The 18,218-nt window shown below is 43.3% G+C and overlaps 1 protein-coding gene and 1 long non-coding RNA gene across 3 annotated transcripts in view; one reads left to right on the top strand and one right to left on the bottom strand.

The window, feature by feature from the left end:
- SLC9A8 (solute carrier family 9 member A8) overlaps nucleotides 1-18,218 on the top strand; it is a 78,839-nt gene that overhangs the window by 46,756 nt on the left and 13,865 nt on the right. For both annotated transcript variants that reach the window (XM_017529930.2, XM_017529931.2), the window contains exons 9-12: nucleotides 2,812-2,950; nucleotides 4,569-4,674; nucleotides 13,758-13,874; nucleotides 16,579-16,661. In XM_017529930.2, coding sequence (XP_017385419.1) covers nucleotides 2,812-2,950; nucleotides 4,569-4,674; nucleotides 13,758-13,874; nucleotides 16,579-16,661 — 445 coding nt within the window. The remainder of the gene's footprint in view (nucleotides 1-2,811; nucleotides 2,951-4,568; nucleotides 4,675-13,757; nucleotides 13,875-16,578; nucleotides 16,662-18,218) is intronic.
- Nucleotides 14,024-15,876, bottom strand: LOC119471456. The gene is made up of 2 exons (XR_005200513.1): nucleotides 14,245-15,876; nucleotides 14,024-14,084 (listed from the first exon to the last, which is right to left on the bottom strand). It is a non-coding gene; the product is annotated as an uncharacterized LOC119471456 (long non-coding RNA).

Raw genomic sequence — 18,218 nt, 5'->3', positions numbered from 1 at the left:
AAAAAAAAGCAGTGAAACCAGCCTGGGTGCCTACTGTGGTAGTGATGTGGGCTGAGGCTGGGCACTGTGTATGTATGGCCTGCAGGGAACTGTAGGTGATCATGGCCTTCAAAAGCACTTTTCCGAGATGAGCCCTTTTTGGCTGCCACATTCCTCAAGGTAAGATGCTTACCTGTGATCTGCTAGAAAGACGGGGAATTGGGGAGATTGTGTGTTCAGGTGAGTCTGGAAAGCTTTCACATGAAGAAAGTTAGATTTCTTTTTTGCAAGACTCCTCAGAACCTTTATTATGTTATTTTGTGCTGTGAATCTCCTCGAAAGGCTTTCTGATGTTGTTTGACCAAGCTACCTTTTCATGTTATTTTGCTGTAAAATTATACCAATCCTGGGGCCTGGCGTGGTGGTTCACATCTGTAATCCCAGCACTTTGGGAGGCCAAGGCAGGTAGATCATTCGAGGTTAGGAGTTCCATACCAGCCTGGTCAACATGATGAAATCCTGTCTTTACTGAAAATACAAAAAAATTAGCCTGGTCTGGTGGTACGCATCTATAATCCTGCTACTTGGGAGGCTGACGCAGGAGAATTGCTTGAACCCCAGAGGCAGGGGTTGCAGTGAGCCGAGATCACGCCACTGCACTCCAGCCTGGGCAACAGAGCGAGACTCCATCTCAAAAATAAATAAAATGATACCAATTCATGACATGGTGATTAATGAAGCTGAATATTACTGTTGACTATTCTTTGTTTCATTTACTGAGTCAACAAAAAGGTATTGACTGTCTTTTGTGTGCGAGGCTCTGCTTTAAGCCCCGGACATAAGGCAGCAAACAAGATGGACACAGGCTTCATCGTCATGGAATGAGGCACTACAGTTTCGAAGGCTGTGAAGGAGAAGTCAGGCACCATGACAACCTTTAAATGGACAGGCCTGTGTGAAGGGGTCAGGGCAGGTGTCCCTGAGGGACTGGCACTGACCCTGAGTTCTGAGGGATGAATAGGGAGTTAGTTGGGGCAGGGAAAGGTGAATGGTGACTACCTGGGACGTACCAGTGACAGTGTAGCCCAGGTGTTTAGATTTGGGGAGGAGGAGGTTAAGGTCAGAGGGGTATGGCAGGTGGGAGCCAGATCAAACTAAAACTGGGCTTCCTGGTGACATGGGGAAACTGAGTTCTGAACAGGCTGGTAACCTGATCAGGTGTGCCTTTGAAAAGGATCAGTTAGGGCCTGTAATTCTAGCACTTTGGGAGGTTGTGGCGGGTGGATCACTTGAGCCCAGGAGTTCAAGACCAGCCTTGAACCGCATCTCTACAGAAAATACAAAAACTAGCCGGCTGTGGTGATGTGTGCCTGTGGTCTCAGCTACTCTGGGGCTGAGGTGGGAGGATCACTTGAGGCAAAGGTTGCAGTGAGCTGAGATCACACCCACTGCACTTCAGCCCGGATGACAGAGTGAGACCCTGTCTCATAAAAGGGGAGGGGTGGATCATTTAGGCCACTGAGTGGAGAACAGGGTTGGTCTGTAGGAAGACAAGGATGTCTAGAGAGAGATAGTGAGGCTTATCCCTGGGAGTAGAGGGTAGTAGGGGATGGATTTGAGAGACAGGAGGATATTTAATGAGAATAATTCCGTGTTAATGGTATAATGGTTTTCCCTTTGAGGACAAGACCAACAATTGGATTTAATAACATCTGACATTTTCCTTTCTTCTATTACAGTGAAAGGAAAGTTCCTTCACTTTTTCCTCCCTTATGCCTCCTAAATCCTCCCTCTCAGCCTGAAACGTCGGACATTTCTTCTCTGGGTAGCTCCATTCTAATCTAACTTGCCATAGCCTCAATTTTAGGTTTTATCACAGGATTTCTGTACTGAAATCCTTCCTATTGACTCCCCAGGCCTTCAGGCTGAAATACCAACGCCTTCCCCAGGCCCTGTTCCTCTGCCTCTACTCTCTCTCACCTTGCCTCCTGTACCCCCCGCCCCTGCCCCGGCCCCCACCCCCACCTCCATTTTAGCTGCGCTAATCTGGTACTTGAAAGTTCCCACAATGGGCTGCATATGCATGGGCTCCCTTCCTTTGCACGTGCCTTTTCTTCAGTCAGTGCCTTCTCCCATTTCTTCACCTGAGCAAGTCGTCTTTATCCCGAATCTAAACCCAGCCCTCCCTTTTTTGGGGGGACAGAGTCCCTCTGTTGCCCAGACTGGAGTGTAGTGGTGCGATCTCTGCTCACTGCAGCCTCCGTCTCACAGGTTCAAGAGATTCTCCTGCCTCAGCCTCCTGAGTAGCTGGGATTACAGGCATGAGACACAACACCTGGTTAATTTTTGTATTTTTAGTAGAGACAGGGTTTCACCATGTTGGCCAGGCTGATCTAAACTCCTGGCCTCAAGTGATCCGCCCACCTCAGCCTCCCAAAGTGCTGAGATTACAGGTGTGAGCCACCGCGCCTGGCATCAGCCCACATTTTCTCAAGCACCTTCCTTGAGCCTGGCCAGTCTGAGTTAGGTACCTACCCATCCTTCGTTTCTACAGCCCTCTGCTCTTCCTGCAGATTGTTATTAGTGCTCATCTTGTTTTTCTCCCTCATTAGCTTGGGGGGAGGAGCTCCTTAAGGGCAGCAACTTTGCTCTCATCTCTGAACCCCAGAAAATAACACAGCACCTGGGACAAAGTAGGTGAACAATAAATGGCTAACTGAATAAATGATGGTATGATTGAATAAGGGAATAAGCAAGAAATAAGTTTTAAGTTAATTTCTAAGAACTTTTTGTATATAACATTTTAACTTTCTGTTTTCTTTCATTTCCTAGCACAGCTGAAGGTTTAACAAGAAAAAATATGTCAGATGTCAGTGGGTGGCAAACATTTTTACAAGCCCTTGACTACTTCCTCAAAATGTTCTTTGGCTCTGCAGCGCTCGGCACTCTCACTGGCTTAATTTCTGCATTAATATCCTTTTAATGTGATGAACATGCAGGGTTGAGATTATTCTTGATTATTTTATCTCTAGCCAGTTTCTCCTGTTTTTTAAGGGGGTCAGTGTTAGATGAAGGTTTTGCTGAAAGGAGGATTTTTTGCTTTGTTTTGTTTGAGAAACACTTTTAACTCAAGGATTTTTAAATTTAACATGTGAAATTTAGGATATCACTTTTCAAAGTTTAAAAAACATGTACACTATTGGATATCAGATGTGATTTTGGGGGACCTCTTGGTTCCCAGGGTATGAAAGCCACACTCGGATGATTTTCATTTTCTGCCGTCTCACTTCTCACATTTGGAAAATTGGAAATTAATTTTCTTTGAAAATGTCAAATAGACCTGGTACAGTGGCTCACACCAGCACTTTGAGAGGCTAAGGTTGCCCAGGGGTGCAAGACCAGCCTGAGCAATATAGCGAGACCTCATCTCTAAAAAATAAATAAAAATAAAATGTCAAATAGGGAAAATTGTTATCCCATTGGAAGTGTTTATCCATAAGGACTGGAAAAGGGGCTCTTGAAGTGTGTTCCATGGAGCTATTTGCACTGATTTTGTTGTTTAACAACCAATACGCCTTTCCAGCTGGAGCAGGAAAGAGGCTTGTTAAGGCCAATGACACCTTTATTGCTGTAGAAATTTCATTATGTTTAAAATAGAAACAGGCAGTAGACCACTTGGGGGCGCACCTAAGCCTACGTCTCAGGGAGATGGCCACCTGCCCCTCCTCCACGAGCAGTTTGTTTCACAGATGGCCGGAAGAGACTCTTTTGCCTGTTACAGGCATGTTTTTCTGCCATCCTGTTGAATTTTTCCATCAGCTCCTTTGTCCAGAAGTCTAAAGGCTCTATTGACTTGGCTAACAGCTTCTCATATTGTACCAATAAACAGAATGGAACAGAAAACTTTTTCCAGTTCAGTGTTTTCCTCCATATTTATCTTTTTCTTTAAAAAAAAAAAAAAGTATCTATCAAAATGAAGTGTCACAGATGGGTACTGTAAGCACCAGTATAGGCATTATGAACAATACTTGAATATATAGAAGGCTCTCTCCTTTCACAGGGGCATGAGTTTGGAAATCTCCAGGAACAGGAAGACTGTTTCAACAGGGCCTTGAACCCCAGTTTGAACAGCAATTCACACTGTTGTGTTTGACTCAAAACTGATGGGGAAAGTGAGATGAGTAGCGTTAGTGATCTCATCTGATGTTGTTGGAAGAGTGGGGGTGGTGCGGCCCTGGGAGGAACCTGGCCAAGTGAGCTATCCTTGGCGCGTCCACAGTGCCAGTTTCACCTCATGGCCTGGCACATCCTCAGCCCTTTAAGTCAGCGTTTTTAAATGAGTTGACTTAGCTTGATTTTCATTTTCTGCCACCATTTATCTCCAGAATTAGTGTTTTGTCAGATTCCCTTTCTTATAGTCTCCCTACAAAGGAAAAAATCCATAATGACAAATTTTCTGTTGTAACCTTGGGATGTTGCAAAATCTTCTGTATCTATTGTTTACTTCATGTATTTGGAAAGCAGCAGTTTTGTGACTTCTCCACATCTCCCAACTCTCCCTCGATTCTTCCTTGACAGTTGTCATTTACGTGCTGAAGCATATTGACTTGAGGAAAACACCTTCCTTGGAATTTGGCATGATGATCATTTTTGCTTATCTGCCTTATGGGCTTGCAGAAGGAATCTCACTCTCAGGTAAGTGACAGAGACTCTGAAAGTGCTGTGATGATGGCACCTTGTCTTGTCCTGCCTGGTGAAAGGGGCTTTGTCAGTTGGGTCACTTTTAGTCACAAGAGACAGTCACAACTCAGAAGAGCTTAAGTAATAAAGGGCCTCTATTGGCTCCCTAGAAAAACATCTGGGCTGGATGCAGTGGCTCACGCCTGTAATCCCAGCACTTTGGGAGGCCAAGGTGGGCGGATCACGAGGTCAGGAGATCAAAACCATCCTGGCCAACATGGTGAAACCCTGTCTCTACTAAAGGTACAAAAATCAGCTGGGCGTGGTGGCAGGTGCCTGTAATCCCAGCTACTCAGGAGGCTGAGGCAGGAGAATTGCTTGAACCTGGGAGGCGGAGGTTGTAGTGAGCCAAGATCACACCACTGCACTCCAGCCTGGGCAACAGAGCAAGACTCCATTAAAAAAAAAAAAAAACACCACATTTGGATTTAGGCCTGCCTGGATCCAGGGGCTCAAACAGTCACATTGGTGTCAATCACATTTTCTTTTAACCTGCCTTCTCTCATTTAGCCCATCAGTCCTATGAGGCTCCCTCGGAGGAGGGTAGCCTGTGGGAGGGAGGTACTGTGAAGGTCCTTATTTTACTGATGAGAAAACTGAGGTTGAATGAGATTAAATAAATTACCCAAGGTCACAGCTGGGATTGGTGGAATAACAATTTAAACTAGTTGTCTTTGAGTCAAGAACTAGTGCTTAGAACCCTCCTCTAATACAATTTTCTCCAACACAAATCGTCATAAACCATGTACTCAGTGGTAATAGAGGAGAAAGCAAGTGTGGTGGTGGCATAGTGTTGGAGTAGCCGTTTATTGGACACAGCAGTTTTGTAACTTTTTTTATGCTGTATTCGGGTTTTTAATGCTGCTACCACCGCTGTGGAGTAGGTACTAGGAGACTCATTAGCCCAGAGCTGCACTGCACAGGCAGTGGTGGCAGTGAGATTGAAACCCAGACAATGGAGCCCTGTAGACTTTTCCCTGCACCCCATTGGAGGAGGGCATGCAGCTCCCAGCAGCAGAGATGACTCTGATGTGGCCCTAGAAGATGATGCTCACCAGCTGGGGGAGGGGTAACTGCTCACAGAGTAAGGGTCTCTGAGCAGTCACCTTGTAGTCAATCAGCAGCCCCTGTTTGCAAGGCTTGGCTTAGTTGGGCCTTCTGCCCACAAGTGGCAGTCAAGCTTGTGTCCGTAGTTCGTTACATTGTAAGGATGTTGACTTGAAAATGGAGCATGACTCACCCCTGTTCCTGTGTGATGGGGCAGCCAGGTGGGAAGGGCTCTGCCCTGAAAGTCTGACCCCATCCTTTGAGTGAAGGCCCTTCAGAGCACTTGTTTTGGAAAGGAGGCGCTATTGCAGGGATGTTTTGATCTGTGCCACAGGATGGCAAAGATTTTCTTTTCTATTAGCTTTGTTGAGGTATAATTTACACATAATACGTGGACCTGTTCTAAGTATACAGTTCCATGAATTTCGGCAAATTGCAGGCGTAACTACCCCCGCAGTCGAGGTATGGCATATTCTGATCGCCCAGTATGGCTCCCCTGTGCCCTTCTGCAGTCAGTCCCCCACCTGTCCTGGCTCCTGGCACCCACTGATCTTCACTGTCACTATAGTTTTGCCTGTTCCAGAGTGTCATTTAAGTGAAATCATGTGGTTGAGTTACCATAATGTTTTTGGGAGACACCCATATTTTTGCATGTGTCAGTAGTTAATCATTCTTACTGCCCCATAGTTTATTATCTGTTCTCTATTTGAAGGACATTTGGGGTTTTCCAGATTTGGGCTAAGAACATGGTGCATATGTTTTCATTTGTCTTGGGTAAATACCTAAGATTAAAGCTGCTAGGTCATATGGTAAGTACATTTTTACTTTTTTGGAAACTGCCTAGTGTTTTTTGAAGTGACTATAGCATTTTACATTCCCGTCAGAATGTGTGAGAGAGTGCCAGTTGCTTCATATTGTCACCATACTTATTTTAATTTTAAAAAGGTCAGCTGCCCTGATAGGTGTGTAGCAACGGGATTTAGATGTGCCTTGGTGTGGTTCTTTTTATATTCCACTTGGGTTCATTGAGCTTCTTGGGTTTATAGTTTATATGAGTTTATAGCTTTCATCAGATTTGGTAAGCTTTTGCCCATTTCTTTATTAACATTTTTTTGTTCCCCCTTCCCCTTCCCCTTGAGACTTCAATTTACTGCAATTATGAGAGCTAGCATGTTATTGGCCCACAATATGCTTTGCCCTTTTTTTTTCTGTTTTCTTTCCTTACGTGCTTTATTTTTGTTATTTTCTGTTGCTGTGTTTTCAAGGTCACTGATCTTTCCTTCTGCCATGTGGAATCTCTTCTAATCCTACCCAGTGTATTTCTCATTTGCATTTTCTATAATTCATTGAGGGAAGTTCCCCTTTGGGTTATTTTCACTTCTTCCATTTCTCTCTTCATCATGTTCGTGTTTTCCTCTATATTCTGGAGCTTATGAAACATATTTATAATAGCTGTTTTAATGTCCTTGTTTGCTAATTCCATCATCTCTGTCAATTCTAGGTCTGCTCTGTTGTTGATTTTTCTTGTGCTTATAGGTCACATTTTCTTGCTCTTTGCTTGCTATTAAGTTTTGATTGGATGTCAGTCATTGTGAACTTTATGTTGTTGAGTACAAGATTTTATTATGTTCCTTTATGGAGTTCCAGACTTTTCTTTTTAAAGAAAAAATATAGGCTGGGCATGGTGGCTCAGGCCTGTAATCCCAGCACTTGGGAGGCCGAGGCGGGCGGATCGCCTTAGGTCGGGAGTTTGAGACCAGCCTGACCAACATGGAGAAACCCCGTCTCTACGAAAAATACAAAATTAGCTGGGCTTGGTGGTGCATGCCTATAATCTTAGCTACTCGGGAGGCTGAGGCAGGAGAATCGCTTGAACCCGGGAGACAGAGGTGGTGTTGAGCTGAAATTGCGCCATTGCACTCCAGCCTGGGCAACAAGAGCGAAACTCCATCTCCAAATAATAATAAATTTTATATATGTGTATATATATATATATATATATATTTGTTTCCTGTGTGTTATTTCTGGGCTTTTCTTGTGGCATATATCTAAGTCTCTTGACATCAGTGTAATCCTTTTAGAGGCTTACATTTAAACTTTGTTAGGGCAGGTGCAGAGTAGCAGGGCCCTAACTAAGGTGTCTCAGGTATTGTGAGCTCACTCCACTCTGGCTGGTGGGAACACAAACTATTCCCAGCCCCGTGTCAGCTTCTGGGATTCTTCAGCCTACTTCGTTTTCATGGTTCTTTCCCCAGCCTCTTGTTTCATCCCACGTACTTACTGATCAGTATCAGTCAGAGACTCAAGGGGACTTTACAATAGATGTCCAAGAGCTCTCTTTCTGTGCAGCTTCCCCCACCCAACATGACAGCCCCCCAGAGCCTCAGTCTCAGGCAGTCAGCTCAGCCAGGGGGTCTGGAGAAAGAGTGGCCACGTTGTTTGTTTCCCTTATGGCCAGAATCACAGCCGTACCCTATCTTTTGTCCCATGTCAGAAAATAGTTTTGTTTCGCATCTTGTATCAGGTTTTGTAGATATGTAGAGGAGGACAGTGTTCTGTGTAGCAGTAATTTCTTCGGACACAAAGCGGAAGGCCCAGTGATCTTTAGTGACTCCACTGACAGAATTCTTCTGCCCACAGTCACTTTCTGGAGTCACACGTGGGTGCTGTGTGAGCAGCACAAGGAGGAAGCAGAGTGGACTCGCCATTTTCAGGATTTTGTTTTTCATCACAAACCACTTCACCAGGATAATTCCATCCTGGTATCTGCCATGAGGTTCCTTTTCTTTACTGAATGTTGGCACTTACAAAAACATTACCTGTGAGTCATTTAGCTCTAGCCTAGCTATTTTTACATCTGTTTTTCTAAATTGTTCCTCTACCCCCTTGAGATGATCATTGAGTACCTGCTGGCAAACATGTGTTTCATGCATCTGTTTGGAATCTGTGATTAAAACAAAGGAGTGTTTTTCTTACCTTCTTTTCAGAGTGGCAGTGTTTCCTGTTGATAGGGGTGTCATTTCCTAGGGACCTTGTTCCACGCAGAGCAGTGCAAGCCAGGAACACCAGATCTGCCTCTGGGTAAGGGACCCTGCTCTGTCTGCGCTTTGCCTTTTGGGCGTTTGCCACGCCGAGAGGGGCAGGATGGCCCTGTGCGGTGTGTGGACCCTCACACCGTACTGTGAAAGCACAGGTGGAGAGGATGGTGTTTTTGCTGTCTTCTGCTTCCCTTTTGGGCTCCCCTTTTCCTATCACAAAGGACTGATCTCAGGTGGTTCCCAAGACCGCAAAGCAGGACATTTTCTTCCTAGGAAGTGGGAATTATTTACCTAAATCCACATGTAGGGAACACAGTTGTTAAGGACTGGGGCTGGAAAACGGACAGACTTGGATTTGAACCCCAGCTCCACTTCTCATTGGCTGTGTAACCTCAGACAACAGACTTAACCACCCCGTGCTCTACTTCCTCATCATAAAATAGACAAATAAAAGGGCCAGCCTAATGCCTTTGCTGAGAATGAATGAAAGTGATGCAAGTGACAGTTCTGATGGGGCATCTGTGCTACTGCTGGGGTGGCCATAAGTCCTGGTTTGCTCCGAGACCCCCAGTTTTGCTGTTGTCTCAACATGATGAATGAATAATATCCCCTTTTATTCTAAAAAATGTCCTGGTATCCACAGCAAATCAAATAGTCTCCCTAATTACTACTCAGCAAGCTTTAGCTATTCTCAGAATATTCGTTCTAATTGTATCCATGTTAACTATTTTTATTGTTCAGTCAAGCCAGTTTTGAGGGCCACTTTGGCCTCTGACACTAAAGATTCAGAGGTGAATAGACCCCACTTATGCAGAGCAGTTAGCAAACACTGGGCTTACAGGGGACGGGACAGTGACACTCTATCAAGGCGAGTCAGAGGAGGGGACTTTGGACTTGAAGGATGAGTTTGTAAGATTAATCATGACATAACGCTTTCTTAAGATATTGGCATAAAGTTGGCCAAAGATGGAATGTACACTGAAGTGCTCTTATGCATTGATATCTAAGGAATTCCATTGCAGCACTGCTTGAGAGAGAAAAATTGGAAGGAACTAAATGTTCATTAGTAATGGAAAAGATTAAATTCCAGTCCATTTGCACTTTGGAGTCCTGTGCAATCACTTCAGAAATGAACTTGACCTGTTTGTACTACCCATGGAAAGAATTTGACATAGTGTTAAATTTTTTTAAAGTAAGTTGAAAAATCAATTTCTTTCTTTCTTTTTTTTTTTTTTCTTTTTTTTGAGATAGAGTCTTGTTCTGTCACCAGGCGCCAGGCTGGAGTGCAGTGGCGCAATCTCGGCTCACTGCAATCTCCACCTCCCAGGTTCAAGCAGTTCTCCTGCCTCAGCCTCCTGAGTAGCTGGGGCTACAGGTGCACGCCACCACACCCAGCTAATTTTTGTGTTTTTTAGTAGAGACGGGGTTTCACCATGTTGGCCAGGATGGTTTCAGTCTTTTGACCTCATGATCTGCCTGCCTCAGCCTCCCGAAGTGCTGGAATTACAGGCGTGAGCCACTGCACCTGGCCGAAAAATCAATTTCTTACCCATTCAAGAAATATTTATTAAATGCCCACCCTATGCTGAGAACTATCCTTGCTACTGGGGCTACAGTAATAAACAATACAAGATCAGGTTCCTTTTCCTGCAGAAGAAAGTCAGCCAGAATGTACGCAAACCCATACAACAATTCCAGGTGGCAAGAAATGACAAGAAGAGAAATCAAATCCATGTGGCAGAGAGTGGCATGCGGTAGAGGATGTACTGGGGCTCAGGCAGCCAGGGAGGTCTCTCCTGGAGGTGGCCCTGGAGCCTAGACCTGTGTGGTGACAGGATCCAGCCCAGAGATGCTCTAGGGAAGGAGGTTCTGGAGGGTCCGAAGATAGATGTGTGGGAGTGTGGCATGCTCCGGGAAGAGAAGGAAGACCAGTGTGGCCAGAACAGAGCAGGCAAGGACACTGCCTTGCAGGCTTGGTAGGGCCTGGGCAGGAGCTGGGGTTCTGTTAGATGCACCATGACAAGAGAGTTGAAAGCCCTTGAAAAAAATCACTCTGCTGGTAATAGGCACCATATATGTGATAGGATCCTGTTTATTACTTTATTTTAATTATATTTTAATTTTATTTTTTGAGACAGGATCATGCTTTGTTGGCCAGGCTGGAGCGCAGTGGCAGAATCACAACTCACTGCAGCCTTGACCTCCCCAGGCTTAGGTGATCCTTCCATCTCAGCCTCCTGAGTAGCTGGCACTACAGGCACATGCCACCACACTGACTAGTTTTGTTTTGTTTTGTTTTTTTCATAGAGATACATATAATTTATGCTATCTTATTTAAATAAAAATTCATTTAAGAAAATAGTATTCTATATATGAAAGGCCAGGTACCATTATTGAGATGGAATGAAACAGAAACTAAAGTAAGGATTGGGATTTATATATATATATATATGTATATATGTATATACACACACACACACACACACACACACACACACACAGGTATTGATCGACTTACGACCATTCGACTTTACGACCACAATCGCTAGCCACGACTGCTCCGCGTCTGGCAGTGCAAACGTTGCGCAGCTAGGCATACAACAGTGCGGGACAATAAACATATATGCTATATCATATCATTATTAGTCATTTTCTTGCCCTTCTTACTAAAATGTGAGTGGTTTATATCCCTATATCTTTAACAATATTAGAACATACTAAGTTTAAATTATATTTGAACAAGATATCCAGATGACATCTTTTATGATGAATGCTACATATTTGTATCCCATGGAAAGTCACATAAAATTGTGATGATTTACTTTTCTATTTACAATGATAATACATAAATACCTGGCAACTAGTCCTTTTTAACCCTAAGACTTAACATAGTTCATACTCTTCTGCTTTTCCAAACTCATCATGTGCTGTGGTTTTTCACTTCAAACCATAGACCACCGTGGTTCAGTGATCTGTGAATATTCCACAGTTTTACACAAGGCTGCGCCTTTACCACAAGTTAAGGTGGCTTTTTAAAAATGAGATTTGACAAGAATGCTTTCATAATAAGCATTCAGGTCAACCTTTACTACTGGTAATGCAGTGTTTTACTTAAACCTGACGAATGTAAAAATAAATAAAATGGTGTAGAGATGATACAAATAGCATAAAATGAACAAAGAAAATTATGATATATAACAATAATGAAAGAAAATTATGATAAAATATGACTTAAAGATTTTTATAACATCATTTCACAGTACTGTACATATAGCCTACTCAACTTACGACCAAATCGTGTTACGACCGGTCTGTCGGAACCAATCGTGGTCATAAGTCGAGTACTAGCTGTACACACACACACACACACACACACACACACACACACACACTCGGAATTAGTATATCTTGGCAGCTTGATGACTTTTTAAAACAACCTCAGCCTCCTTACATGAAATAGAGACCCCTTTTCTGCTGCCCACACAGGGAGATACTGAGAAGAAACCTGAGTGCCCCAGGAGCGACTGAGAGCAGCAGACAAACGCTGAGGCTCCAATCCTGCGTAAACACCAAATGCTGGGGACGCTCTCATGCAGGGCTTTGAAGAAAAGATGCATTACTTTTTAAATAACAGTAGTACATGATTATGGGAAAATTCATTGTTAGGGAAATGTATTTTAAAAGTCAATCAACATCCAAACATTTGGCCGGGTGTAGTGACTCACACCTGTAATACCAGCACTTTGGGAGGCTGAGGCGGGTGGATTGCCTGAGCTCAGGAGTTTGAGACTAGCCTGGGCAGCATAGCAAACCTCATCTCTACAAAAATACAAAAAAATAGCCAGGTGTGTTGGTGTGTGCCTGTGAACCCAGCTATTTGGGAAGCTGAGGTGGGAGGATTGCTTGAGCCCAGGAGGCAGAGGTTGGAATGAGCTGTGATCATACCGTATATTCCAGCCTGGGTGATAGAGTGAAACCCTGTCTCAAATAAAAAAAAAAAAAAAAAATTCCACACATTCTCCATACACAGATTCTTAGACTCCTTTTCTGGCCCCCAGAGTGGTTCACTTGCTCCTCTTATACAGTCCTCCCCCAGCATCCATGGAGGATCAGCTCTAGGATGCCCCACAGATAGAAAACTCGTAGGTGCTCAAGTCCCATATATACAATGATGCAGTTGGCCAGCACGGTGGCTCACGCCTATAATACCAGCACTTTGGGAGGGCGAGGCAGGCGGATCACCTGAGATTAGGAGTTTGAGACCAGCATGGCCAACATGGTGAAACCTCATGTCTACTAAAAATACAAAAAATTAGCCAGGCATGGTAGTGTGTGCTTGTAGTAGTCCCAACTCCTCAGGAGGCTAAGGCAGGAGAATCGCGTGAACCTGGGAGGCAGAGGTTACAGTGAGTCAAGATCGCACTATTGCACTCCAACCTGGGCAACAAGAGCAAAACTCCGTTTCAAAAAAAAAAAAATGATGCAGTGCAGTGGGCCCTCCATACCCACAGGTTCCACATCTGCCAATCCTATCCCTGGATGTCAGTGTTAATCCATACCTCTTTAGCTCTGGTACTGTGAAGGGGACTTTACATGGCTTCTTTTCGCTCACCCGCCTAACACTTCTGTGAGTGGGTACTATTAGTCCCACTGTACAGAAGAGAAAACTGAGGCTCTGATGGGGGACATGATGTGGCTCAAGATCATCCAGCTAGTAATGAGACTGCCAGAGAAAAGGGGCCCATGGTGTTTTTTCTGAAGCTGGGAGGCCTCAGGTATTCATTTATATTCCTTTTTCTTCTTCTTCTTTTTTTTTTTTTAATTGTAATTTAGGTTTATATTCCTTTTTCTTAAAATGCCTAAAGCTCTAGGCTGCAGGGATTTTCAGGAATTGTGAGATCTGAGTTGGGGGTCACACGGCAGGCGCTTTTCTGTTCTGTTCTCTCCCTCTAGGCATCATGGCCATCCTGTTCTCAGGCATCGTGATGTCGCACTACACGCACCATAACCTCTCCCCAGTCACCCAGATCCTCATGCAGCAGACCCTCCGCACTGTGGCCTTCTTGTGTGGTGAGTTCTGCCTCTGGGTGGCCCTGTGCAGGCCTACCCGGAGCTGATCTTTCTTCCTTATCCTGTTCTAGAAGTCAGCTGAGACTTTCCCTGGCAGTAGGGCATCAGTTCCTCAGGGCCAGATCCCATACTCCCTTGTCTTTTGTTTGTTCCTCTGGCTCTGAAATTTCATAAAGTAAACCAAACACCTAATACATGGACATCTGGTGCCTACAATTTAAAGACCAAAAATAGAACTAATTATGAACATTTGAGACATGCATTTTTAATGTATTAATATGACATTTCCAAAAATGTATTCTTTAGAAATAATATTCATGATGGTTAGATGAAAATGGCTCCATAGTCAAGCAAGGCGTGGGGCTCATACCTGTAATCCTAGCTGCTTAGGAGGCTGAGGTGAGAGGATCACTTGAGCCCAGGAGTTCAAGGCTGCATTGGACTATGATCTTTAAAAAAAAAGAAGAAGAAAGAGAAAAAACGGTAAAGCTTTTGTAGTCAAACAAGAGTTTCGGAAATTCTGGGTTAAATAAAATTTAATATTTATGAATTGCCAGGCTTTTCAGCAAATGGGCATTATAAAATTCTTAACGGGGGATATAGTTGTAGCATTTGCCAAACTTGTCCACAGAATCCTTTGTTCACAAGAGCCGCATGAGGTACATCACTCAGGGACAGTCTGCAGTAGAGGTGTCACTTGTTGGGCTGGGATAAGCCACGATGGCTTGTTCTTGATCTTAGCCAACAGGCCGAGAAGCTCACTATGGCTTTTTCTTTAAGCAATTTGAGCTCTTGTTCCCCCCACGCTCAGACATACCCATGTATCTCCCCCACAACTTTACACTTGGAAGTGGTTGGAGTTGGGGAACAACCCTCACCATATCCCTTTAAGCTGGCCCCAAGTAGCTGTGCCCTAGCTGTCATCATCAAAATCACCCCTGACATTTTTTTGGCGGCAGGGGGTCGGGGTCTTGTCTGATTTTTAATTGCCACTTCCACACGGTTAGCATGCTAGGAGGCAGGAGCAGGCCAGGCAGAGACTTCGGCAGATGAGGAGGCTCAGGTGAGAAGTGGTCAGATGACCTGCCCATGGTCTCAAGGCCAAGAAGCGGGTATGCAAGCCAGGTCTCTTTATTCCTGGCCAGTGGGTATTATTTGTACAGCACCTCTCAGAAAGCCAGGGCTACAGATTCTGACCCTGATCCTCCCAATTAAAGAAACATAAAGCAAAACATCCATCCAAAAAGATTCTATTTTGTACCATCAGATTGGCAAATGTTAAGTCTGATAATACCCACTTCTGGCCTTGGTGTGTGGGACACAGGCCTAGTGGATGGGACACTGATGCCATCTTTTCTGGAGAGTTAATTTGCCACGTTTCTCTGAATTTGAAAGGCACATGCTCTTTGGCCTAGCAGTTCAACCGTGTGGTATTGAGCCTGTGTACTGGGGTGTTTGTTGACCCTCTCAGAAATAGAAACAGTCTAAATATCCATTCATAGAAGACTGGTCATTAGAAAAATTGTCAAATTTTGGCAGTTTGTCAAATTTGACAGAAAAACTGTCAAATACTTCTGCAGATAAACACTGTCCCTCCCAGGGAAGATGAAAAACATGAGTCTGTCCGTTTGCTGAATGCTGTCATTAGCAAGGATCCCAACTGTGGCAAAGTGACAAAAATTCAGGGCAAATGACTGCAGATGCCACAGGACAAATGTGAAGGGTCTTTGGTTAATCATGATTAATCCAGGTCCTGGAGTTGATGCTGCCAGGGAAGAGCATTCACTAGATCTGAATGTCTTCTAAATGTGCTCATTTGGAAAGATCACATGAATATGAGATAAGAAGAAAGTTTCAAAGAGAAGGGTGATTAAACTGTCTAGCTTGTGGACTTGTTACTTGTTTTAAACTTGGGTACCATTCAAAGGAAAAACATTGCTGGAATGTAAAACAGTCTTGCTGTTTATGATCAACTATTTTAAAATACAGTTTTAATCTCTCTAGTCATTATGTTATTCTGAGGAACATCACAGTTTAAGCAGAGAGCCTAGTGTTAGAAATTTATAAGGTACTTTTTCTTAAAATATACAAGTTTGTGTGGCAGAGAGTAAATATTGGACTCTCTTTGGCTTGCAGAATGGAGCCAAGAGTTAGCATTGCGTCTCACTCTGCAAATCCTGCTGGGTGTGAGCTGTGTACTAAACCTTGTGACAGCATTAAATATATTAAGCTAATCATGTGGAAGTTAACCAGAGGCCCCTTCACATTTGTCCTGTGGCGCCTGCAGTCATTTGCTCTGAATTTTTGCCACTTTGTCACAGTCGGGACCCTGGCTAATGACAGTGTTCAGCAGATTGACAGATTCATGTGTTTATTATCTTCCCTGGGTGGGATCATGTTTATTTGCAGAAGTATTTGACAGTTGACTGGATTACATTAGGAGATTTCTGAATACCAGGGACGTGTTGCTTGTGTAATAGAAGAGAATGAGAGAACTAAAAGAATAAAAACCATAACACACACACACAAAGAAAAGAATGAGAGACTTTAAGCACAAGTTTGACCAAGATATTGGCTCAGGATTTGCAAGAAAATACGGAAAGTGTTGTATTGGATTCTGACTGTGAATGCTTGCTTAACAATTTAGTACCATACTGGAATGAAATCATGGGGGCTGAGTAATCCATTCTTTGGTTTGTTTCAGAAACATGTGTGTTTGCATTTCTTGGCCTGTCCATTTTTAGTTTTCCTCACAAGTTTGAAATTTCCTTTGTCATCTGGTGCATAGTAAGTATTTTCCTTGTTTTTTTTTTTTTTTTTTTTTTTTTTTTTTTTTTTTTTTTTTTTTTACATTTTTTTTACTTAGCTTATTTGTAGATCGGTAACCACATGTTCTGGATTCATTTATGTAACTGTTAACTGTTCAAAGTCAACAGCTACATAGACACTCTTTTGTTTAAAGTTTCTTTTGTTAAAAGAAAATCACAAACATACAATAAGGGGACTGGGTAGAATTAAGTGAATAAATATCCCCATAAAGGACTTCTGCTTGTTTTTTAAGATTATTAATGGCTTTGAATATTATGGTCTGGTTTATATGTTTTTGTGTGAGGAGGTAAAAGCAGATTTCAAAATTGAATATGTAATTGATCATAACCATATAAACATAATTATTATGCATAGAAAAAAGAAAATATGTAAAGAAAATATAGCTACATGTTCACAGTGGTATAGAGCTGGGGATTTCTCTCTCTTTTCTACTTTTTCTGGATAATTTATTATGTACTTGTTAATGCAGTTTTCTTCAAATCTTTCTATTTATAAGTGTGCCCTTGCACATTTGTTTAAAGATTACCAATCCCTTACCTCACCTGAAGAGTCATCCAGAGGAGTTATCCTAGATGATGGTAACAACCAAGAGGATTTGGGGGCTGGGTGTGTTGGCTCTTGCCTGTAATGCCAACACTTTGGGAGGCTGAGACAGGAGGATCGTGGAGCCAGGAGTTTGAGACCAGCTTGGGCAACGTGGCGAGAGCCCATTTTTTAAAAATTAAAAACAATTTTTAAAAAAGAAGGTTTGGGAAACAAGCCAGGCACAGTGGTGCATCTATAGTCCCAGCTGCATGGGAGGCTGAGGCAGGAGGATCGCTTGAGCCCAGAAGTTCGAGGCTGTAGTAAGGGCTGATTGTGCCACTGCACTCCAGCCTCGGCGACAGAGTGAGACGCCATCTCTAAAAAATAAAAATTTAAGAACTTAAAAAAAAAAAAAGGTGTGGGAAACAGTGTTATAATTGGACTGGGTGTGGCAGTAGGCAACAAATCTACCTTTAAAAAAGGAAAAGATAAGCTTCATCATTTTCAGCAGAACCAAATTACTTTTGGGAATGGAGTGAGGAAAAATAAGTGTTTGGTGTTTTAAAGAAAGGTCTAGATTCCTCAGTCGTGATCAAAGTGACGTTAATGACTTGTAACGCTTGGACATTTAGCAGTCGGTTCTTTCTTATGTCTCTGTTCCTTCAGCAGGAATTGATCTTCCGTAAGTACTACTGCGGATTCATCCTGTAATTCCTGATTTGATTTTGTTGACTACTTTTTAGATCCTCTGATAATTTAAGGCACTTAAGAAGCATACCTTACAGCCTGGCCAACATGGCAAAACCCTTTCTCTACTAAAAATACAAAAATTAGCCAGGCACAGCAGCGTGTGCCTGTAATCCCAGCTACTTGGAAGGCTGAGGCAGGAGAATCGCTTGAACCCAAGAGATGGAAGTTGCATTGAGCTGAGATCGTGCCACTGCACTCTAGCCTGGGCGACAAAGTGAGACGCTGTTTAAAAAAAAAAAA

This window comes from Cebus imitator, unplaced genomic scaffold (genome assembly GCF_001604975.1).
Source record: "Cebus imitator isolate Cc_AM_T3 unplaced genomic scaffold, Cebus_imitator-1.0 Scaffold62, whole genome shotgun sequence".
Lineage (NCBI taxonomy): Eukaryota > Metazoa > Chordata > Mammalia > Primates > Cebidae > Cebus > Cebus imitator.
The sequence above is the reverse complement of the archived record's forward strand: the minus strand, read 5'-3'. Positions and strand labels throughout refer to the sequence as shown.